The 25589-nt window shown below is 45.1% G+C and overlaps 1 protein-coding gene across 1 annotated transcript in view; it reads right to left on the bottom strand.

Annotated features, from left to right (window-relative positions):
• TNN (tenascin N) overlaps positions 1 to 25589 on the bottom strand; it is a 55055-nt gene that overhangs the window by 15139 nt on the left and 14327 nt on the right. Inside the window, exons 6-14 of the mRNA XM_041761393.1 lie at positions 23413 to 23676; positions 18461 to 18724; positions 15563 to 15826; positions 12761 to 13024; positions 11355 to 11618; positions 8102 to 8365; positions 5542 to 5672; positions 4372 to 4504; positions 3797 to 3948 (exon numbers count right to left, since the gene is read on the bottom strand). Coding sequence (XP_041617327.1) covers positions 3797 to 3948; positions 4372 to 4504; positions 5542 to 5672; positions 8102 to 8365; positions 11355 to 11618; positions 12761 to 13024; positions 15563 to 15826; positions 18461 to 18724; positions 23413 to 23676 — 2000 coding nt within the window. The remainder of the gene's footprint in view (positions 1 to 3796; positions 3949 to 4371; positions 4505 to 5541; positions 5673 to 8101; positions 8366 to 11354; positions 11619 to 12760; positions 13025 to 15562; positions 15827 to 18460; positions 18725 to 23412; positions 23677 to 25589) is intronic.

The following is a 25589-nucleotide window of genomic DNA, read 5'->3' as shown; positions in this document are numbered from 1 at the left end:
GAAGCATGGAACTGGGGGCATCCAGGGCAAACCCGGGGCTTAGAGGGTGGCCACGGCCACCGGCTGGCCAGCGGCGGGGAGCCAGTCCCCTCTATCACCAAGCCTCGGCCAGCCGTGTGACAAACAGGGTTAGAAGCGGGAAGGAAAAGTCCATCTCAGAGGTGCTGGAGAATCAGGGAGAGGGTAAGTGTAAAAATGTTCTACAAGGCTACCGAGGTGCTGAGCAGAATTGAGGGGATGATTGGCCAAGTAATTACCTACTGCCTGAACATCATGGTTTCTTTCCCCTTTTGTCCTTATGTCAGAGACTCACACGCCTCTTTGGCTTCTCTTCATCTGCTTATCTGCTCATGTAACCACCGTGTACTGAATGGTGTGCTGGCTCCAGGCCAAGTCCCTATGATGCCATTTTACAGATGTGAAAGTGCAGAAAAGCGATTAGCCAGATTCAATAATAATCAGCTGATTCTTTAGTGGCCGATGCAAGGCTAAAACACGGATCTCCTCATCTTTTCATCAGAAAGTTTGAAAATGCCAGCTTTACTGAGTCTATATTCCAAAAATCATTTAAGATTCTGGGGCTAACTGTTCATTTCCTAGCATCTGCCCACTCCAGTCCCTTCCCCAGGACTCTTCCTTTGCCGTCGACGGTGGAATCCCAGAGTACACGCTGCCGTACAGATGTTTGGTTCCTTGTACATCGAGTCCTATTACATTCCCACTAACATAATTAGTTATGGTGCAAGGTCAGCCTCAGATCTGATCCTGCCCTCCTGGGACAAGCACTTTACAAAGGCAATCTCCAATCAATGATAGGGGTTTGTCCCCCTGATTTTTTTTTAAAGATGGGTTTATTTTAGAGAGGGAGCATGGGCAGTGGGAGGGGCAGAAGGAGAGAGAAAGAGAGAGAGGCAGAGAAGCTGAGCACAGCACATGATGCAGGGTTCGGTCCCAGGGTCCCAAGATCATGACCTGAGCCGAAACAGGGTTGGGCGATTAACTGACTGAGCCAACCAAGCATCCCTCCCTGATTTTTTTTTTAAAATAATTTTCAACTCAGTTAGGAAAACTGTGAACAATGGTTTGTTGCTCTCTGCATCACTATTGAGACCCAGCTCTGCACTTACTAGGAATGTCCTTGGGCAAGTTAGTTAACCTTGACAAGCCTTGTTTTGTTTTTCTGGACTATTAGATCAAGATGTTAATAGCCCATTTGTCAGGCTCTTAAATCAAGGCTTTAGCAAGATCACTAATCCTGATAAATCATAAAAGTGGGAAGGCCAGAGACTGGCACATGCAGATATAATAAGTTATTATTATATCTCAATAAATGTTAGCTTGTATGTTATTATTTCAGATTCCAAATGAAGTGACCCACCGTGATCATTTGTACATCTTGATCAAGCAGACTGATTTGACTCCCTCAGAATCTAGCCCATTCCCATTCAATGCAGTGAAAACACCTTATATGAATTGTGTGGAGTAACAGAAGCTCCTTTGCAGGTACGCCTCAAGGCAGCAGAGTTCTACACTCTAGAGCTGTCACTGCACTCTAGAACTTACTCAATGTCCTGATTCCATGGGGAGGAAAAAATGAAATTGTCATTTAAATGCCTGTGGAAAGAACTTCTAATGTAGTCCTTAAGATTTGCAAGATGGAAAACAAAGATGGAAAGGCTTGAGGCCCTTAAACATTCCCATATGGTCCTCAGTCTGGTCTGCCCCCTGCGGCACCAATTACCTCAGAGCTGGGTTCTTCTGGCCTCTTCATCACATTGGCTTCGTGCCACTCCATAGAGAAAAATTTCCTTAAAAGGATTTTAGAAGCACCATTTAAAAGAGCAATGTACTGGGGTGTCTGGGTGGCTCAGCCGGTTAAGTGTCTGACTCTTGGTTTCAGCTCAGGTCATGATCTCAGAGTCATGAGATCGAGCTCTGCATGGGGCCCAATGCTCAGCAGGGAATCTGCCTAAGATTCTCTCTCTACCTTTGCCCCTCCTTCGACTCATGCTCTCTCTATAAATAAATAAATAAATAAATAAATAAATAAATAAATAAATAAATAAATAAAATCTTTTTTAAAAAAAAAAAGAGCAATGTACTAAGGTCATTTCTCAGTGGCAAAAGACTCTGGAGCCCCAAAACATTGAAACCATCAGTAAAAGATTTGGTGTAGAAGTTTTTAGGATTCCACTTGTTTTCTGGACTGTGACGGCATTAAGGAGAACCCTACAGAATCTCAGTTCATGTACCACCTTAAGGAGTCTAGGTCAGAAAACAAGACTTGGGATGGGGGTGAGGGACTGGTGTTGGTTAGAACTCAGAATGATTTGAATATTTTTGGAACTGACCTTGGTGTCTGTGAGCAGGTTGGAGAAGGCAAGTTCCTTGAGAGCAGGGATTTGGGTCTGTTTGGTTCACTGCTGGCTCTTGAGTATATAAAACACTGCTTGACACTCTTGACACTTGACACTGTAGGCACTCATTAAATATTTGTGAAAAAAGCTGGGATATTCCCAGGCAGGCAGACTGGCAGGTATCTTTCTAGAGGTTGCCCTAGTCAAGCGTCTCCTTCCCTAGGGGAGGCTGGCTTTCAAAAAAGGCCACACCGGACGAGACTAACCTTCTGCCAATGGTCAAGTATGGGCACAAGGCAGGAAAGTGGCTTCAAGCCTGAAGAGATTGAATGCTTAGGAGAGTTCTGATGAAAAGCAGTGGGTACAGCCCTATGGGTCTGCTCAGGTGGGAGCCCCTCCCATGTTATATTCTGTTTAGTTATTTTTATAAATCAATCAGGAATTTCCCCCACCCAATCCAGTTCCTGCCTTTCAGCCACCAGATGCAGCTGTGCGAATAATAAGTTTCCTTCACCGCTGCTTCTCAGATGGGACCATTTTATCCGCGGCTGCTCCAGTGTCTTTGGTTTCTCAGGCCCCTGAGTGAACGTGTAAATGAATGTAGTTTGAGTACGGGGAGCTCATGCTTTCTCCTCCCCACAATGAGCTGTGGATGCGCAGCAGGTAAGGCCTCATGCTGGTTCGGAGATGGTGAAAGCCTCTATCCATTCAGGCACAGGAGAAGGCAGTGGGGGGAGAGGGGATCAGATTGCAACCCTCAAAGGCAGCTCATCATATAATTAATTGGATCAGGGTGATGCAATCAAAGTAGGTGCCATGTGGTGTAAGCAGACAATGGCCCAAGGGAATAAAGCGGTGTCCACACAGCAGAGAGACCACCAGCGCACTGCCAAGGTTCCCTCTTTCAGGCTTTAGTCTTTCAAACTAAAGTTTTGCTTCTGAAATGCGGAGCAGGATGCAGAACTGAGACAAAGGGCTTCAGTTTGGAGGCCTGAGGCCCAAAGAGGTCATGTGTTTCCATCTTGGATGGGTTGAGAGGACCCTCAGAGAAAACCAATGACCTGGAAGACTGGAGTCCTGAAAGCTGCTTCCAACTTTTGTCATTAATTCTTTCAAACTGCCAAGGCACTTCTCCCTGTGAGCCTCAATTTACCTATTTATAAAATAGAAATAATGACCTCTGTCACTTACTCGAAAAATTCTGTGTGAGAGTCGTGTTTATGACAGAGCGTGGAAGAGCAGAAAATATAGGTGATGCATACACAGTGGGCATTATTAGATGCTGATAAGCCTGTGGGCTCCACAACCATTAACCTTTGCAGGTGTGAAGCACCTTCAGGCTCTGTTCTTACAGCAGGGTGGGCTGGGGGCAGGCCGGGATCTCTCTGAAAGCAAGGGTGAGCCACCACAGCTCCTTTCTCCCCTGGATAAAGACTCACAATCCAGCCGCCTCCATCCGTGTCCATGTCGCAGTACACCTGCAGGGGCCGGCTGGCGTCACCATGCAGGTAGATGGTGTATAGACCACTGACAACATTGCTGTTCTGTTGAACTTGACTGCAGTCTGAAGGATGTGGAAAGCGGGCACCAACTAGGAATCCAGCAGAGAGGTGGTGTCGTTAGGAGAAGGGCAAGGAAGAAGGAGGGGGACTTGTCTTCTATTTTTGAGATCCTTTATTTTGTTTAGAAATTATTTCATAACCTCCTACTACATTGCTTCCTCCAACTCCTCAGTGAGATCTTATGTTTCTCATTCACCCTGCTGTCACCAAACCCTTCCGATATACTAGAAATAAGCTCAAGCTCACATCACTTCCTGCTGCAACTCCCACAGAAGAACATCCTGTTCTGCTCCCCTTTTTCTACCATGAGATGGACTTCATTTGAACCCCTAACTCTATCCCTGGGGCCCCATTTCTAAAGGAATCCATCACTCTGTCCACCTACTTCTCCGTGGACACTTCGCCGGGCCCTCTAATGCTTGTCCTCTACCATGTTCTAATAGACACCTTACCTGTGGAAAGGGTAGTGGAGACACTCCTGCTCCGGCGATCACCCTTAAAGGCGATCAAGGAGACAGGGTAGGTGATGCCCTGCTCAAGGCCTTGCAGCTCGAGCCTCTCATCCCCTCTTCCAAGCTGTATCTCCTACCAAACAAAGGAGATAGTAGACAGTCAGTGTGTCACCCTAGTGCCCTAGGGGTGAGTCAACAACATTCCCTGGTACTAAGGACAGGCGTTCTCTGAGATGATGATGTTTTGTTTCTTTGAGGGCTTGGTAGCACCCAAGTGGGTCCCAGGAGCTTCCCTGGAGGCTGGTGACACGGAGATTCAACCTGCTGGAAGCACCAGCAGAGAGCCAGCAACAGGTCCTGCCCCTGGGGGAGCCCCCACCAGGTCTCCTGGGAACCTCAGCCTCCAGATGCATGCTGGGACACCAGCTAAAGCCATCAAGGCTGGCAATGCTGGGCTGACAAGCCAACAAGGGAAATAAAAGTGACCACTGATATGCAAAGCAGGCCAGAAGTGGCCTCTCAATACTTCCTTCAGAACCTATCTTATTTCCTCTACAAACACAGGGCTAACTTTCCTTGGTGAGCTGGCATAAGCAATCACTGAGATCATGAATAAATCAAAGCGCCCTTCCTTTTCCCTTTCCTCCCTTCTTTCTTGCTGAGAAGAAAGAAGAATTTTCTATCAGAACAAGTTACAAAAATATGCTGGCCCTTGGATTCCAGGTGGGAGGTATAACTCTTGAAATGAGGGTTAATCAATTCATTCAATAAATATTTACTGAGCACCTCTTGTGTGCCAGGTTCTAAGCACTTTCAATATACAGTGATAGATAAAAAAGACAAAAAGTCCTTGTCCTCGTGGAGCTAATATTAATTGGGAAAGACAAACAATAAAAAAAATAACACGGGACAGATGTGTGCCCAGCAAATATGCAATGGTCAGCTAGGAGTGGGCACAAAGGTTAGTCTTATGAAATGAGGCCACATGTATGATGTCAACAAGTAACTGTGTAGCACCTTCCCTTACCACAGCAGATGATCACTAAGGATCAGCTCATTTCTCAGGAGGTCACCATCACACTGGCATTCAAACTGGGGGGCCCAAGTCACCTGCTTCATACAGAGGTGGGACATGGGTACCAAGAGGAAAAACCAAGAAGTTTCCAGTACCTTAATGGTGCCATCTGGGAATTGGTAGGTGAGAATGTAGCCATCAATCTGAGCAGAGGGGGATGTCCAGGTCAACACCCCTCCGGACTGTGTTACAGCAGATGGACGAAGGTTTTTGGGAGGGTCGATGTCTGTATATAAAAGGCCAGATAATTATGATTACTAAGTATTATTCCAACGAGGGCACGATCATTTTTGATGTGTTAATTTTTTTTTTTTTTTTAGGAATTTACTTATCTATTCATGAGAGACACAGAGAGGGGCAGAGGCAGAGACATAGGCAGAGGTAAAGCAGGCTCCCTTTGGGGAGCCTGATGTAGGACTGATCAAGCCCAGGACCCCAGAATCATGACCTGAGCCAAAGGAAAATGCTCAACCACTGAGCCACCCAGATGCCCCAACATATTTTCTCCCTACTTCTCCTCCCATTTCTTTTCCTCCTGTCCAGCAAGTAACAGTTTCCTCCTGTCTGCTCTTCCTTGCCACCAGCCCCTTATGACCCTTGTTTCCAAAAGCACACACTGACTGAGAACAAGGGGATTAAAGAGGAAGGGGTTGAGTGGGTGCAGATTCTCCAAGAATGATGGGTATGAGCAATCTAGAGTAGCAGAGGGGTTCTCAGAGATGGCAGGGTTCCCAAAGGGGCATGGGATACTGAGAGAATTCAGGTCTGAAAAGGCCCTGAGCCCAGAAACCAGGGATCTCAGCAAACACCTATCTGGAAAGATGATCCAACTCCAGGCATTCAGCCTGCCTCTCCATGCTTAGCACTGGGAAACTTCCCAGGACTGTACACACAGCCCTGGTGAGGGAGCATGACCCTCAATTTGCTGAGATTCTGACCAACACGAAGAATGTGATAAACATTAAGTTGGCATGGGAATATAAAGTTCTATCTGTTACATAACTAAATATATGGCCTTAGATGTATATGCTGTACAGAAAGCCTAGGGAAGCAGTGGGGTGCTTGTGAAAAGGAGAGAAAGAGAGAGAAAGAGAGGAGGGAGGGAGGGAAGGAAGGAAGGAAGGAAGGAAGGAAGGAAGGAAGGAAGGAAGGAAGGAAGGAAGGAAGGAAGGAAGGAAGGAAGGAGAAAGAAAAGAAAAGAAAAGAGAAAAGAAAAGAAAGAAAGAAAAGAAAAGAAAAGAAAAGAAAAGAAAAGAAAAGAAAAGAAAAGAGGGGAGGAGAGGAGAGGAGAGGAGAGGAGAGGAGAGGAGAGGAGAGGAGAGGAGAGGAGAGGAGAGGAGAGGAGGAAAAGCAGATCTTTTTCCTCTGACCCTGAATACACGGGTGTGTGCGTGCATACTGTAGACCAAGGAAACTAAAGCTCAGCAAAAATTCTAGTCAACACCATATTAATTGGTCAGATGTCTCATTTTTTTAACCAAATAAGATATTGAATGAAAATTTCCATTTTGAAAAATCATCACAGAAGATGATTTTAATTTAGAAGTTCCCAAAAAAGATGTCTCCAAGCTATTTTCTACCCAGTAGCATTTCAGCTGAGAACAGAATTGCAATATTTTAATAGAAATCAGGCAGCTGTTGTTTTGAATTAAGATGTTTTGACAAATTCTGAGTTTCGGTAATATCAGCTTGGTCTGACTTTCTAAAGCGTAACATCTGGTATGGATCTTCTTTCCATCACACCACAAAACTGAATTTCCTGATTTCAAAAATTAAGCAAACCCTTAACTATTTAAATATCTTAAGCTGGCCTCCACTAGCTCTTTGCCGACCAAGTCCCTGGTTATGGGCTTGAGAGCTCTGTCTTGGTTACTTCCAATTTCTGTGCAGCAGAAAGATGCTAACACTGTTGTCTTTAAAAATGGCAAGAGTGAAGCAAAGAGAAGATAATGAGGGAGCAGACAAAGAAAGAACAGGGGAGTAGGAGAGAGGGAGGGAGGGACTGGTTGCCTCTAGAGAACTGCACTGGCTATTAGGGAGTCTGGGGCATAGAAGAGTTTTTCTTTCTACATACCTTTGTTTAGTTTGAAAATTCTTACTACAGGTATACTTTACTTTTTTAAATTAAAAAACCCCTGCTGATTGTAACTGATAAAGAAATCCAAGGGCCATCTAACTCTGGTGGCCACACGTGGTGTAGCCGGCCACAAAGAAGATGGCCAGGCCTTGCCCAGACTGTTCCAAGAGACAGGATGAGGATGTCAGGGTGGGCACAGTGAGCTTCCCGGGTCCCAGTGAGGGAGATGGAGGCAGAAGAGCTTCCTTGCCTCTCTCTTCTCCAAACTGGAGCTGGGGCCAACCAGGTTCTGACATCTAGGTGGAGAGCCTGCGAGCTGGGCAGGGTGGAGGGGATGGTGAGAGAGGCTACTTGTGCATAACCACCTGGAAGAGCCACATGGCTTTACTTTCACATGGTCTCCTCTACACAGTTCTTCATCAAAACTGTCACACCTACCTATTACCTCAGAAAGGTAAAGAGGAAACCACTCTGGGGAATGGCCTTGGGTGAAACAGCTGCCCTCCCTGGTCCCCTCGGCATCCCAGGGATGGAGGAAGACTGTTCTGATGGATGCACAGGGTTTCTAGTCCCAGTACCTGTCAGGGCCTTGGTGTCAGCCTTCTTGCTCTCCCGGGCCCCCTTCTGGGCCCACACCTGGACCGTGTACTCCACACCTGGCCTCAGGCCCGTCAGGACAGTGCTGCTCTGCTCCTTCCCTACTGGAACCTCCCTGGTGTCCCCATCAGCAGACGTGTAGCGCACCATGTACTTGTCGATGACCGCTCGCACCGGGTCCCAGGAGATGGTGGCCGTGTCCTCTGTCACCCGGTTGGTCACCAGGTTTTGGGGGCTGTCAATTTCTTTTTAAAAAGGAAAGGCCAAATTTTAGAACTGAGAGAGGCCATCCCACCACCCCATCACCAGGAGCTCTCCATCCAAATTATCTTTAATAACAGTATAATTCCATTGCAAACAAGAGTGGAAGGCTCCTGGTTTCCATTTTCCAGGGAAATAAACCACTGGGTATCACAACTGGGAGGAATTAGGTCTTTGTCAAGTTCATCAAGATGGAAATTTTCTGACTCTCTAGTTTCCACAGAAGTAACAATAAAAGTCTCCTGAGCAACAAGATAAGCTGCCCAAATTGCTGTTGAAGAATCTCCTCTTATTATCTCTGTGGTATCTGGTTATTTTGCTTCACAGAATCTCAGAGGTGAAAAGAAAAAAAAAAAAAAAGAATCTCAGAGGTGAGAAGTCAGATCTTCTGACTCTCTTGCCTTTTATAAAAGGGGAAGAGAAGGGAGGCCCAGAGAAGCGAAAAAGACTTACCCGAGATCCTGCTGTTCCCTTGTGTTAAAACCCAGACAGGCCCTACTTTGCTCTGAATTGCATCTTCTGAGGGACTTTGCTCCTTTTCATCTGTGTGCTCTCTGGCACCACTGGGCTCCTCCTCTACTGTCGTTCCCAGACTGCAAGCTGTAGGACCTCCTGCCCCTCTGCACCCCTTAACTGACAGACTTCTCATACCTTCCCTTCACTCCTCCCCTCCCATTCAACTCTTCCATTCAATGAAGTTTGGCACTTTTCACTAAAAGCACACCACTAAAGCCTCCCATATATGTCACCCCCAACTTCACATCGCCAAATCCAATGCACGCTCGTCATCCTCACCTCACTGGACTTTTAGCAGCATTTGGTAGAGTTGATCCACTCCCTTTGTCTTAAAACACTCTTGGCTTCCATGACTACACCCTCCCCTGGTTTTCTCCTAACTGCCTGACTCTTCCTCTGTCTCCTTGGTCAGCAACCTGGAAATGAGCCTCCGGTGCCCCCTCTTCCTCTCTCTACACTCTCCCTAAGTGACCTCATCCATGTCCATGGCTTTGAATACCAACTGATGCTCTCTTCTCCCTGAGACCTGAGCCCCTGGCTTGCATCTGCAACTGAATATCCACCACAGCATCTCATAGGTACTGGACACTTGACCAATATTTATAGAATCAATAAATAAATCACTCAAAAGACCAAGGAATTTCACAAGTTTCTCCAGTTCAAATGTCTAAAAGCCTTAACATTCCTCCCTGAGCCTATTTATCTCTTAGTCTCCCCTCTCAGAAAATGTTGCCCCAACTTTCCATGTTGCTCAAGCCAGAAACACAGGTCATACCTGATTCCCTTTCTTCCTGCCTCACATCTCATCCATCAGCAAATACTGGCATTCATATATCCAAAACCTGTACCCAGGTATCCCCCCCTCCTCTTTCCCAATGGCCGTCACCACCTCTTGCTGGAATTTTACACTGGACTCTTCCTTCAGTAACCTTCCTAGTGCTACTCCTGTTATGTCCTCCACTAATTCTCCTCACTGTGGCCTAAATAATCTTTTTTAAACATACCACATCATGTTGCTCTTCTTCTAATAAATACAACACACTCTCCATTGCAGATACCATGCAGTCCTGTGTGAGTGACTGGCTTCCTTCCCACCTCACTCCAAGCCACTTCCTCTCTCACCCTCTCTGCCCCAGCAACACCAGCCCCCTCACAGCTCTCCAGGCATCTCAGCTGTTTCTGCTTAGAGCTATCAAGCACCCCCTTCCCTCTGCCAGAAATGGTGAGTCTTCCCTAATACTCATTCTCCCCTTATTCCATAAGCATACTATCCAATGGATCTCTCTGTAATGATGGAAATACCCTGCACTGTCCAACACAATGGCCATTAACCAGTGTGCCTACTGACCTCTTGAAATGTGTCTAGTACAGCTCTGAAAGTCATTTAATTACTTTTAATTAATTAATGTCTAAATAGCCACATGAGGCTAATGGCTACTGTGTTGAACAGGGCAGTATAACAGAAGTGTAGGCTAGGCACATGATCACCCAGCTGAAGACCTCATTCACCAGCCTTTCTTGTAGTAAAGTCTGGCATTGCATCTTGGATCTGGCCAGTGGAATGTGAGAAGAAGTGAAGAACGTGTGAAATGTTCCAGTCACACCTTTCCCTTTCCTCTACCAGAATGTGGGTGGAAGATGACCATGTAGATGGAGGCCACTCCCTAGGGATAACTGAACAGCAAGAAGGAAGGAGCCTGGCTTTCCTGTGCCATGGAGCTCCCCAGTCAGCCTTGGCCTACTTACCCTCTGGCCAGTCCACAGATGAGAATAAATTTCTTTCTTATTTAAGCAAATGTTATTTGGACGTTCTTAGCAATGTATATTGCTTTGCTTCCAAGAAACATCCCTACCCTGTTATTCTTTCTACCTGCACCATGTTCATGTCTGTCACAAAACTTACTACAGTTTACAGTTATAAGTTTGTTTGCTTGTTGATTGTCTAGCTTTCCCACTGGACTTTAAGAGAGTAGGAATCATATTTGTCTTGTTTGTCACTGCTTCCCAGGTCTGGCTTTTGGAAGATGCTCATCAAAACTTAGCTGTCTACTGAAATAGACACAGAGCTCCAACCTGTCAAGGCAACACTTGCTCCTCAAAACTACATAGCATCTATTAAGACCAACCTACATAAAACAGCTTGTCACAAAACGGCTCCTAATCCAGTGTTTTTAGGAATTTTATATTGGCTTTACCCTATTCCCTATAATCTGTTATCACTGAAAGGCACAGCAATTAAAACAGGCTTGGGAAGAGAGTTTTAAGACCTTCACAGGACGGCTCAGTATGGAGTCCGTAACCACACTTGGATTTTTCTTTAGGAATAAAGTTTTTTTACAGCAACTTTCCTAAAGTAGTCCCTTAGTCACCAACCCCAAAAGCAGCAGGGGCATAACTAGCAGAGACAGATCAGCCCAAAGTGATGACCCTAGTTTCTTTTCTCCTCCGTCCTGTTACCTGTTGGTGCCTTGGTGTCAGCCTTCTTACTCTCTCGGGCCCCCTTCTGAGCCCACACCTGGACTGTGTACTCCACACCTGGCCTCAGGCCCGTCAGGACGGTGCTTCTCTGCTCCTTCCCCACTGGAACCTCCCTGGTGTCCCCATCAGCAGACGTGTAGCGCACCATGTACTTGTCGATGATGGCCTGCACCGGGTCCCAGGAGATGGTGGCCGTGTTCTCTGTCACCTGGTTGGTCACCAGGTTTTTGGGGCTGTCAATGTCTAAAAAGAAAAGTACTGATCAACATGCACTATTAATAGGTCCCAGAGTACAGGACCTCATGGTCATTTTGCTTGGGGTGGGACCCTTTCATGTTTTATGGTTTCTCCATCACCTATCCTCTAACTACTTCATGAGGTACATCTTCTCTCCCCAGACAGACTTTGGCTCCTCAGGAAGAAAGCACAGTAAACCAAAATCTGCAAATCTAACTATTACCTCCACCAAGGGTTTAATAAAACAAATTCCATCATTTATTTAGTAAGCATATGTCAAACTCCTTCCATGTACAAGGCATGGTGTTAGGTAGTGTGTAGGGTTAAAGAAGACACATCCATGCTCACAAGCAGCAATAATTTTGTTTCTCGCATCATGTCAATGAAGACTTCTGATTTCATAGAAGATGATTCTAATAGCCAGATGCAAATGTCAGCTCACAGAGGAAGAGGGCCATCTCCCATTCCTCTGGAGTTCCCACAGCCTCATAGAGAACAGAGCACATGGTAAATGCTCAGCAAACCTTGTTAAATGAATCAGCCAAATTAAAAATCAGCTTTAATATGCTTTATATATAGTAGATTCGCTTGTAGTGCTGGTTTGCTGGTTAAATCACTACAGAAATATAGCCTTACAGCTCTTTCACAATAAAATTAGAATAAAACATAGAAGTTATCCTTACCCTTAAAACCAGAATTATCATGATTCATTCATGCTAAATTCATTCATGCTAAAGCACACACATATGTCTACTTGCTCTGGTAGACATAAAGTCTATTTTTCAAAGTTGAATTTTCAACATATTATTATTAATACTAACATTTAACTTTCATTTTCTGTTCCTACTGAAAACATGGTGAGAGAGACCCTTAACACTGTCCACAATGAAATATTCATGCACTCAGATAAGGAGTCCCCGGGCATTACCATCCAATTATGGCAAAATTGTAGCTTGAAACTGCCACAAGACCTGACTTGTGAGAAAACCAGTTAAAGGGAGGTAGGGGACAGTGTGTGTAGTCACTTATGAGGGGACACTATCCTGCTCCTCCATAAATCATCTAGTCTGCTAGTGTCAAAGCAAGAAATCAAATTTGATCAGCCATAGGTTTAGGTTTTACATTCTCAAAGAACAATGTTCCATTACCTGTTGGGGCCTTGGTGTCAGCCTTCTTACTCTCCCTGGCCCCCTTCTGAGCCCACACCTGGACTGTGTACTCCACACCTGGCCTCAGGCCCGTCAGGACAGTGCTGCTCTGCTCCTTCCCCACTGGAACCTCCCTGGTGTCCCCATCAGCAGACGTGTAGCGCACCATGTACTTGTCGATGACCGCTCGCACCGGGTCCCAGGAGATGGTGGCTGTGTCCTCTGTCACCCGGTCAGTCACCAGGTTTTTGGGGCTGTCAATTTCTTTTAAAAAATATTTGGAAAAGCCTAAGCTTTGAAGCCATGGGAGGGATGCCCACCACCCCATCACTGTCATTTTTATCTTCTAGAACTCTCTTAGCACAAGGCAATGGTATTCCCATCCAGAATCTGCTGGTGGCCAAGGGACAGGGTAACCCCTGGTTCCCAATTTCAAAAGACCACTCATTGTAAACTTAACATACTTTCTTGGCTTTCAGCTCCCTAAAATGTGAGAGGAATGACATCTTTGTTTAGCAACATTAGGCACATCAAATCAATCACTGAACATCTGCCACAACATCCAGGGTACCCAATTTATCCTTTTATCAAGGGCTACTTCATGAGCAATCATTCTAAGAGGATTATCACAAGCACTGGAATGGTCAGAGCCTATAAACATCTTTGCTGAGTCCGCTGAACACACGGCCACTGCACAACTTTACTTCTCCCTTCCAGTGGACTGAGTGGTATGGTGAGCCGCTCACCAGCATCAGGCAGTGACAGCTACCAGCTATCAGCTCACGGAGATCACTACTGGAACTCACTGTCTTTTTTGCTCTTTAGGACCTTCTTTGCAAGGTCTCTCATGTCAGGCCACATCTTTGGCTCTAGGCACACTCAGAATCCACACACTCAAAATTCAACTCTGATTGACCATCTTTTTCTTGTTACCTGTTGGGGCCTTGGTGTCAGCCTTCTTGCTCTCCCGGGCCCCCTTCTGGGCCCACACCTGGACCATGTACTCCACACCTGGCCTCAGGCCCGTCAGGACAGTGCTGCTCTGCTCCTTCCCCACTGGAACCTCCCTGGTGTCCCCATCAGCAGACGTATAGCGCACCATGTACTTGTCGATGATGGCCTGCACGGGAGTCCAGGAGATGGTGGCCGTGTCCTCTGTTACCCGGTCGGTCACCAGGTTTGTTGGGCTGTCAATGTCTGAAAGCAAGGTTAAAGTGCACCATTAACAAGCACCAAAGAATTAGATCATGTTGCTTGGAGGGAGGCAGTTTCCTGTTCTTCTGTTTTTCCTATCTCCTATGTCCGTTTTCAGTTATTTCATGGATGTAGACCCTCTCTCCATGGCTAGACTTTTGGATCCTCAAGGAGGCAGCACAAGACAGTAGAATGAGCACTAGTATCCAGAGTCAGAGAGCAAAGTTCAAGTTCCAGCCCAGATATGTAGAACAGAGGTGCAGGAAAAGCCTTGAGCAGAGCCAACAGTCCAGGGGTCTAGGCCCAGCTCTGTCTTCAGCCAGCTGTGGCCCTGGACAGGTGGCTCTACTGCCTCTAGCTGAGCCTGGGTTCCTTCTTTATAAAATGTGGGCCTTACTATGTAGATACTAAGGTACCATAATATTCCATGAATATTCTACAAATCTGACTTCATGAATCATCAACTAATTTCATATCTTATAAAAATTTATTCACCTTTCTGCATTTGAGGTTTCTCAACTATAAAATGGGGATATTTATCCCTGTTCAACCCATCTCACCAAATGCCTCTGAGGACCAAGTAAATGAGGAATACAACCCTTATTCATTGCTGGTGGGTATGATAAATGGTGCCACAACTCTGGAAACAATTTGGTCATTCCTCAAAAAGTTAAACATAGAGTTACCATATGACCTAGCAATTCCACTCATAGGCATAAATTCCAAAGAATGTCCACACAAAAATCTGAGCACAAATGCTCATAGTATCCCTAGTCACTATAGTCAAAAAACAGAAACAACCCAAATGCTCAAGTTACAAATAGATAAACACAATGTATTACATCCATACAATGGAATATTATTTGGCAAGAAAATAAAGTGCTGACACATGCTACAACATGGATAAACCTTGAAAATATTCCATGTAGTTAATAAAGCCAGTCTCAAAAGGCCACATGTTGTATAGATCCTTTTATATGAAATGTCAGAACCAGGAACTCTTATAGAGATAAAAAGTAGTAGTTTCCTAGGGCTGGGGGAAGTAGGGATGGGGAGGGACTGCTAATGGGCCAGGGGTTTCTTTTCAGAAATCTTCAGTAATGAAAATCTTCTGAACTAGTAATAGATACTAGATACTAGTAATAGTTGTTAAATTTACTAAAAACCATTGAAGTATATGCTCTAAGAGAATACATTTTATAGAAAGTAAATTTTATTTCAATAAATCTGTTCTTTAAAAAATGAGAAGGGGCCCCTAGGTGGCTCAGTTGGTTAAGTGTCTGACTCTTGATTTCAGCTCAGGTCCTGAACTCAGGGTGGTGAGATGGAGCCCCACGTCAGGCTCCATGCTGAACGCTTGGTCTACTTGAAATTCTCTTCCTCTCCCTCTGCCCTTCCCCTTACTCTCTCTCATGAGGTGAAGGTGGGCTCCTTAGTTTCAGATAACATGTAAAAGGGAGGTGAAGGGTGGTCTGTGCAGTCTCTTAAGAAGGGACACCATCTTGTCCTTCCATAAATCATCTAATCTGCCAGTATCAAATCAAGAAAATAAAACTTGACCAGCCATAGGTTTAGGTTTTACATTCTCAAAAAACAATGCTCCATTACCTGTTGGGGCCTTGGTGTCGGCCTTTTTACTCTCCTGGGCCCCTTTCTTGGCCCACACATGGACTGTGTACTCCACACCTGGCCTTAGGCCCGTCAAGACAGTACTGCTCTCCTCCTTCCCCACTGGAACCTCCTTCGTGTCCCCATCAGCAGATGTATAGCGCACCATGTACTTGTCAATGATTGCTTGCACTGGGTCCCAGGAGATGGTGGCCGTGTTCTCTGTCACCCGGTCAGTCACCAGGTTTGTTGGGCTGTCAATGTCTGAAAGCAAAGTTAAAGGGCACCAAACAAGCACCAAAGATTAGACTATGTTGCTTAGAGGGAGGCAATTTCCTGTTCTTCTGTTTTTCCCATCTCCTATGTCAGTTTTCAGTTGTTTCATGGACATACACCCTCCCTCCATGGTTGGACTCTTCGATCCTCAAGGAGCCAGCACAGGAAGGTAGAGAACTAAGTCCAGAGTCAGAAAATCTATGGCCCTGCACATCTCAGCTGCTTCTGGTTGGGCCTCAGTCTCATCATCTATGAATCTGGGGTTTAAGTTGGACAGCCTTTATTTATTTATTTATTTATTTTTTTATTTATTTTTTGGTTTTGGAAAGAGTTTGAGTGCAATCCTCCTTTTTTTTTTTTTTTTTTTTTTTTTTGGTTGGACAGCCTTTAAAGTTCCTTTGAGTGCTAATGTTCCATACATACATCTAATTTCATAAATTACTAATTGGTCTCATGACCTTGGGTAAGTCACCTCAGTTCTCTACATTTATAAAACAGGACCAATAGTTATTGTACATATCTCACTGTCGTCTGAAAACCCAGACAAAAAAATGTAAAAAGAGACGTTGAAAATATTGAATATTAGTGTCTGTAGAAAGAAGAGGCAGAGGAAGATGTTAGTGTATACCCCAGAGACATGTTATACATCAAATGAGTTAATAATATGCCCTTTATGACAATTTTTGGCACAGAGTAGATGCCCAATGACCATGTTATTATTAATGATATAACTTTGTTGATATTTTATGAATGAGAATTATGCTCCTCCATACTATGCACAGAGAAGGTGTTCAAAAATGTAGTCACCAAGAAAATAATAGCATGTCTTTGTTCCAAATAGTTCATTGCAAAAGTCATTTCCCTAAAATCCTTGCTTCTAAGTCCTGGCACAGATGTGCAACAGTATGTTCAAGCAGGATTCTTTTATCTTGGTTTGAGTTATGACCCCCAAGAAAACTGGTATCTACATTCCAACCTGAGAGCCCACAGCCAAGGCAGGGTCAACAGTCTTGTGGCCCTTAGCTGACCAACCATCCCTTTAATAGGTTGGAGAGGCCAAAGAGACGGGACTTCAAGAATGGATTTCTTTAGGCAGAGTTATACTGTGAACTTCATGGGTGGAAACCCAAACCTCGAGTAAGCAATTGCAATGGCATCCCTCACAGACCTGGTTATGCATACCCTGGAGCAAATGTTCTTGACCAGGAATGATTGGCAACGTCTCAAGACCAACTTTGTTGTCACAATTCAGTGTGGGATAGGGAGGCTCCTGGTGCTTAATGGGTAGAGGCCAGGAATGCTGTTAAACAGCCTACAGTGCACAAGATGGACCCTGGCAACAGAGAATTGTCCAGCTAAAAATTCCAATAGTGCCAAGATTGAGAAACACTGCCCACAGCTTGGGGACCACTGTGGGCTGGTGTCTGACATGTGCCTAAAATATCTAAGAGGTGAGAAAATGGCCATTTGCTCTGATGCAGATCGGTGAGACGCTGCAGCACTGCAAAAGAACTGAACATCTGGTTGAAAGAACAAAGGGTGCATGCATGCTCCCTGTGGGCCCGATGTGGGCCAGGGAAAGAAGAGCCCACTTCGGATTGTTTTAGAAGCTGTCCAAGAGGCTCACCCAGAGGGATGAGGTGGGCCCAACCAGAAAGGCACTGGAGTGCACCCCACATGTGCAGACAGGACGAAAGTGAGCAAGTGACTAGCAGGAGAGATGCATCTGCAACAGGATCATTACAATGAAGGACTGGAGTGTAAGAAGGTCTCTGAAGAACATGCAGAAGTGCTCCATGAGGGGACACGTTAGCTTTAACACACATCAGGCCCCACAGCAGGCCCAGGGCAGCTGTGACAGTTATGGTCAAGTAAGACCCCTTAGCTCTCCTCCTCTCCTCTCTCCAAGTTGTGCCAAACATAAATGGGTCAAAAAATCTCAGTTAGTATGCTGGAAGGAAGGGGTCTAAGCACCAGAAGGGAAAGCAAAGAGGAGCCGAACACACCCCTTTCAAATGGCGGGCACTTAGCCTGCCAAGGGCCTGAGCTAGTGGAATGGAGAAACTTGAACTTTAAATGAAGTATTGATAGAGATATTTTAATTACTAAAATGATACATATTGGGGACTAAAGTGATCAGATATTGCTTATTTTTAGCTAACAAAACACTCTCATTATTTCTGCCTAAACCATTCATCTAAAAGGGCAGAAACAAAAAACAAGCTCCACAGAAAGGGTTTAAACAGGGGAGGAGGGAAAGCAAAGTAGGTTTGGATTTACAGTTAGGCTCCCTCCCCCAGGGCAAGCCCTCCTGCTTTCAATCACATTTACTCCTCACCAGGTAAAGCATTCAGCATGTTAACAACACAGAAGATGCACATGCAGAGAACAAAGGAATGTGAGGAATAATATCAGTTTTTAAAGACCTACCCTGGAGACAAGACGAGCTATGCATTCTAAGAGAAGCCATGAAATAGAAGTAAGGGGGACACAGTGGACTCTGCAAGGACACCAACCTGCATTTCCCTGAAACCTCTCATTCTGCCAAGGTCACAGAAGGAAAACCAACTGAAATGGACCATGAGTTCAGCAGCAACACAGTGGTGACGCATGTCCTCTTACCTGTTGGGGCCTTGGTGTCAGCCTTCTTGCTCTCCCGGGCCCCCTTCTGGGCCCACACCTGGACCGTGTACTCCACACCTGGCCTCAGGCCCGTCAGGACAGTGCTGCTCTGCTCCTTCCCCACTGGAACCTCCCTGGTGTCCCCATCAGCAGACGTGTAGCGCACCATGTACTTGTCGATGACCGCTCGCACCGGGTCCCAGGAGATGGTGGCTGTGTCCTCTGTCACCCGGTCAGTCACCAGGTTTTTGGGGCTGTCAATTTCTTTTAAAAAATATTTGGAAAAGCCTAAGCTTTGAAGCCATGGGAGGGATGCCCACCACCCCATCACTGTCATTTTTATCTTCTAGAACTCTCTTAGCACAAGGCAATGGTATTCCCATCCAGAATCTGCTGGTGGCCAAGGGACAGGGTAACCCCTGGTTCCCAATTTCAAAAGACCACTCATTGTAAACTTAACATACTTTCTTGGCTTTCAGCTCCCTAAAATGTGAGAGGAATGACATCTTTGTTTAGCAACATTAGGCACATCAAATCAATCACTGAACATCTGCCACAACGTCCAGGGTACCCAATTTATCCTTTTATCAAGGGCTACTTCATGAGCAATCATTCTAAGAGGATTATCACAAGCACTGGAATGGTCAGAGCCTATAAATATCTGTGCTGAGTCCGCTGAACACACGGCCACTGCACAACTTTACTTCTCCCTTCCAGTGGACTGAGTGGCATGGTGAGCCGCTCACCAGCATCAGGCAGTGACACCTACCAGCTATCAGCTCACGGAGATCACTACTGGAACTCACTGTCTTTTTTGCTCTTTAGGACCTTCTTTGCAAGGTCTCTCATGTCAGGCCACATCTTTGGCTCTAGGCACACTCAGAATCCACACACTCAAAATTCAACTCTGATTGACCATCTTTTTCTTGTTACCTGTTGGGGCCTTGGTGTCAGCCTTCTTGCTCTCCCGGGCCCCCTTCTGGGCCCACACCTGGACCGTGTACTCCACACCTGGCCTCAGGCCCGTCAGGACAGTGCTGCTCTGCTCCTTCCCCACTGGAACCTCCCTGGTGTCCCCATCAGCAGACGTGTAGCGCACCATGTACTTGTCGATGATGGCCTGCACTGGGTCCCAGGAGACGGTGGCCGTGTCCTCTGTCACCCGGTCAGTGGCCAGGTTTGTTGGGCTATCAATTTCTTTAAGAGAGATGAAAGAATGCAGCATTTACCAACTCTCTAGTTCCTAAAAGGCCAGCATATACACAGACAAAATGATGATCTCAACAAATTTCAGAGTCTTTTATGCCAGTGATTGGGATAACATAAGGGTTTAATTAAGCAAGTGGTCTGAAATTCCAAGAATGAGCTTATATCACTTAATGATATGTAGAGTTTTTAGACAAAGCCAAAATAGTCTCAGCTCTATAAACTTTACCCACAAGTAGGCTTTGGGTTTTTTTTAAAAATGGTCTTCATATACAAATTTCTCCTTTGCCCTGGATTTATATAATACACTCTTTCAGTTCCTGACTCCTCATACCTGAAAGCAATTATACATCAACAAATCTCTGCATAGGCTCTAATATTTTCTTTGGGAAGAAAAATATCCTGGAAGTAGGAGCTGTCAGTTCTTTCCATATAAAACATTATGTCTGTGGCCAGAGAACCGGAAGACTTAAATTGATGGTATGTGAGGTCTGGGCGGATAAAAATAATCCTGCTTGCAGAATCTGTCTGGGTTTCTATGCAGTTGAAATTGGGTTGGAATCTGGGCTCCACCATTTCCTAGTTGCTAACTTGGGCAGACTATATAACTTAAGTCTCTGTCCCTTCACCTCCACAAAGAAGGAAAGAGCAGTACCCATCTCACAGGTTATGGCAAATCGCAAATGAGATTTTTACTTGGTAAATGCTTAAATATAAGCTCTTTGTTATTATGAGTGTCATTTGAGGCATGAAATACCATTTTTTCCTTAAAATGTGAACCCCTCGAGTTGGAAATCCAAGTAGTGGTGGTGCACAATTAGCATGCCTTCATATTCCTGTTTCGAAAACCACCTCCTCAAATGGCTGAGCTTTCTGTGACAGCAACTGCATTTCCAACCTGTGCTCCATAGCTGGACATGCACGGCCAGGCCAGGTGGGTGGAGCGCACAGCCAAGGGAGACAAGTTGCCTTGGAGAGCACAGAGTTCAGAAATCACTAGAGACAGAGGACATATATGGAGGACTTGCACTCTAGCATTCTCATCCTTCACTACTCCATTCTCATAAACCTGTCCACCATCAACACCACTCAAGGTTATAAGACAACTGCATATTGAGATAAGACAGAAAACCAACCTGTCCCATTCTTATACCTTAACACTTTGCACACGCTTCTCCCACTGCTAGTGAGCACCCACCCATGTGTCTAGACCCTGCTCAGGTGTCACCTCTTCCTACTGCCTGCCATGATCCCACTCTCTCATTCCAGTCTCTGGTATGTACTCTTTTCTTCTGATTCCTATAGTTCCACAGACATTTGTTAGCTCTAGAAACAACATAATTCACTGCACTTTATCTTTTTTACTTGTCTTCTCTACCCAGGTGGTTGTGAATGCCATGAACATGAACTATGTCTTTCATCTTTGTAACCCCAAAGAGCCTAGCTCTGCGCCTGATACTGTCAGCAACGCGGTATCAGGCACACATCCCAGTGGCTCCCAATAATCTGGGGTGCTAATTCATACCACCCCCATCCGAGAGTGGGGAAGATTCTTCTCTGTTCCAATTTCTACCATCTTAAAAAGACTGACTTACATGCTTTCTTTTCACAATACTCCAAATCCTAGTAAAGGGAAAGCCTTGTTTAATATAAACCAGGAGGCGGCAATCTACAGTCCCTGGGCCAAATCTGACCCACTGCTTTCTTATATAAAGTTTTAGTGAATACAGTCATACCAGTTAATCTACACACTTTCTGTGGCTGTTTTCACATTTCAATGGCAGAGCTAAATAGCTGGAACAGAGACTGTAGGGTCCCTAAAGCTGAAAATATGCACTATCTGGCCCCTCACAGAAAGTGCTGACCCCGCCTTTAAACAAATCTAGATCTCGCTATCCTTAATGGCAGCTTCTCATTCCTCTGCAGGAGATAAGCCCCACTTGGACCCAGGAGGTTCCATGCCGTGAAATATGTCAAGGGCTGAATGCTGATTAACATTCACTATGGACTGAGTGTTTGTATCTTCCTCAAACTCCTATGTTGAAGCCCTAACTCCCAATTTGATGGTCTCTGGAGGTGATACCTTTGGGAGATAAGTTGACTTAGAAGAGGGCATGAGGGTAGGTCCACCATGATGGCATCAGTGCCTAGTAAGAAGAGACCCAAGTGTCCTCTCTCTACCATGTAAGGGTGTAGGAAGAAGGTAGCCACCTATAAGCCTGAAGCAGGCTCTCACCAGGAACCCAAACAGCCAGCACCCAGGTCATAGGGCTTTCCAGCCTCTAGAATTGTGAGAAATAAGTTTCTTTTGTTTAAGTCCCTCAGTCTATGGTATTCTATTATAGAAGCCTGAGCAGGGATCCCTGGGTGGTGCAGCGGTTTAGCGCCTGCCTTTGGCCCAGGGCGCGATCCTGGAGACCCGGGATCGAATCCCACATCAGGCTCCCAGTGCATGGAGCCTGCTTCTCCCTCTGCCTGTGTCTCTGCCTCTCTCTCTCTCTCTCTGTGACTATCATAAATAAATAAAAATTAAAAAAAAAAAAAGAAGCCTGAGCAGACTGAGACACACCATAAGAAATAATCACTACTATCACTCACATAGCACTTTGCTACATGTTGGGCACTTCCATGAATTAACTCAGGCAACCCTTACAATAACCCAATGAGGTAAATACTCACATGCCCTAAGTTACAGATAAAAATCTGAAGAACATGGGCAGCCCAGGTGGCTCAGCGGTTTAGCGCCTGCCTTCAGCCCAGAGCATGATCCTGGAACCCCAGGATCAAGTCCCACATCAGGCTCCCTGCATGGAGCCTGCTTCTCCCTCTGCCTGTGTCTCTGCCTCTCTCTCTCTCTCTCTCTGTCTCTCATGAATAAATAGATAAAATCTTAAAAAAAAAAAATCTGAGGAACAGAGGTGAAGTGACATGCCCAAAGCCACTCAGCTAGTAAACGGTAGAACTGGGCTTAAAACATGGATGTTCAAGCTTCTGAAACCACATTCCTAACTAATTATTGGCTTCTGTGAGTGTCTACATGCTAACTGACTGTCCAGACAGACCCCAGTCAATAAGTGAATCCTTTTCTATGATTTCCTGTTGAGTGTCTGGAACCTCAAGTGGGCTCTGAGATTAGATGGCTCTGAATTCAGGGACAGGAGCAAAGGAGAGTGTAAGCAGAAAGGATGCTTGGGACATGCCCCCTGCCATCTCAGGACGGTGGCAAACACATGCTGAGTGGAACAGCTGGTGAAGTATGGGGACGGACCCTTATGGTTTCTGAAAGCTTCAAGGCAGAATCGGGACATTTGGTGACTGTTGACTCAGGATGCAAACCATTTCCATGGTCTGAAAGAGAGCTCCAGATTGTAAGCAAAGAGCCTGTACAGCCTCTGCAAAGGGAGATAAGCATTTAAATTCACTGTCAGCCAAATGCTTTGAGTTTTAACGTCCAAAAAATGAAAATTAGGAAGTGTTACTCTTCTCTAAGAGAAGAGGAGAATGGAATGGAATGGAATTCTAACCCAAATAAGTATGACCTTCTGTGTAAAATAAAAAGGCTGGTTTCTTTTGTTTGAAGTTAAAAAGGGAAAAATCGTAACTGTGAAATTTTAAATTGCTTTTGCAACCCCCTTCCCCATGCCTGCAAGCAAAAGAGCTGATGCTAGGTGGGCATCAGGCTCTGACTCACAAACCAACTGTCTCCCTGCCATGAGAAAACCCATTGAGGCTCCCATTCCTCTTACCTGTGAGGGCGTCAGTGTTGGCCTTCTTGCTCTCCTGGTTGCCCCTCTCAGCCCACACGTAGACCCTGTATGCCTCTCCCGGCTTCAAGTCCGTCAGGACAGTGCTGCTCTGCTCCTTGGGTACCGCCATGTCCCTGGTATCCCCATCAGCGGAGGTATAGCGCACCACGTACTTATCTATGGTGGCCTGGACTGGGGCCCAGGAGACCACCGCTGTGTCTTCTGTCACACGATCAGTGACCACATTGGTTGGACTATCAATTTCTTCATAAAAATGTGAGAAAGAAAAATTAGAGAAAGACAGTTGTTTGGTCAAGATCACAGCATCTTCAAGATCTAATTCACTTGAGTGACCTAGCTCCAAGATCCACACAACGCAATAGGGTCTCTCTGCCCTCAGTGACAGGTAGACAATTGGCCTCTGGTTGAACCCTTGGCTGAGAAAGGGCTCTCTGAGGGATAAAACAGTCCCTTCCACTTTGAGACCACTGGGCACAATAGACAAGACCCCCTCAAATGTAACCACTTGAAGTGGAACTCTTTCGAGAGGCAGATGGAATACACCTAATGCTCTTCTGGGAGACCCTCCATCAGGTGCTCAAGAATAGTTACCACTCTCCTTCCCAATTCTCCTCCAATCAAAACACCTTCACCTCCCAGTGTGTACACTTGTAAGTTATGAGCTTTTTTTTTTTTTTAAGTTAGGAGCTTTTATATTGTTATACCGTACTATGCCACACCACATCATATCATATTATACTTCCAAATTATAGTTTCTAGACATGGCACATCTAAACTTGCTCCTTTTTTCCCTGATCAGAGAAAAATCTCAGTCTATTCATTCAACAATTTACTGAGCATCCATTGCATGCCAGGGAATATAATGGCACTCAGGAGTCACCAATGAACAAAACATTCAGAAATCTCTGCCTATGCAAGGCTGATGTTCTAGAAGGACCAACCCAGAACAACATGCCCTCCATGTCCTAGACACAATGCTCCTCAGTAACATATCCTCAGCCCACAGCCTCAGAAAATCCCTATGCTTTTTCACACATGTCCCTACTAACCCAGGGGTTCTCAACATTTGTCAACACTGGGCACCTACTAAGTACCACCCCCAGAGAGTCCAATTCAGAAGGTCTCAGATATGTGCTAGTATCTCTGCTGAAAAAACAAATACGTAAAACTCCATAGATGATTCTCCTGTACATCAAAAGGTTGAGAAACCCCACACTAAACCACATCTTTCCCACTTCTGCATATAAAATATATTTCCTGAATCCAGTGTTTACTCTTGTTATATTTTATCTTATGGACTTCATTCATAATTTAGTCATTCACTTAACATGCTGATTTTCCTTTCTAGTTTATCATTTACAAACCTAATAAGTAAGCCATCTGAGTGCAGCAGCCATCAAGGACACTTACAAAGGTGCCTCACAGAACAAAGCTGACACATGCCCCGAGAACCCTCCCTACATGCAGATCTATATCTTTTGGTGTAAAGACATACAAAACAGCTTCTTACTCTCAGAAATTCAAGCAGTTTTGCTTCCTTCCCATCCTGCTCTAGTTCTCCTGGCCATCAATTCTCCAGCAGAGAAGTTAGAACTTTACATAGCTGCATTTTTTCACATCAACTAGAATTACCTTTCTTGAGCACAATGGCAGTGTCTTACTTGTATGCAAGGAAATGAAATATGTTCCATCACCAGAGATGGTGCATATTTTATTTAATAAATCAACTGTCGTTGGCTGAGCGTATACTAACTGGAAGGTGCTTTTTACACATTATTTTATCAAACCTCATAGTAATAATTCAAGGCATTTATCAGATTCCCTGTGAACAATTTTAGAAAATTAATAATAGTTATCATTTTTAGAGCACTAATTATATATCTGGTTCAGAGAGGTTAGATAACTCAGCCAAAGTCACTCAGCTAGTAAATGATAGTCATTTACACATCCTACAAACATTCCCTGAGTGCCTAGTTGGAGATAGGAACTCAGTTTAACTCAGTTATCAATTAAAGTGTGCTTACCCACCCCCCAAAAAAGATACGTCAAAATGCTAACCCTCAGTATCTCAGATCGTGACCTTATTTGGAAATAAGGTCTTTCTAGAGATGATCAGGTTAAAATGAGGTGATTAGAGTGAGCCTAATTCAATATGC

Source organism: Vulpes lagopus, chromosome 1, assembly GCF_018345385.1.
Source record: "Vulpes lagopus strain Blue_001 chromosome 1, ASM1834538v1, whole genome shotgun sequence".
Taxonomy (NCBI): domain Eukaryota; kingdom Metazoa; phylum Chordata; class Mammalia; order Carnivora; family Canidae; genus Vulpes; species Vulpes lagopus.
The sequence above is the reverse complement of the archived record's forward strand: the minus strand, read 5'-3'. Positions and strand labels throughout refer to the sequence as shown.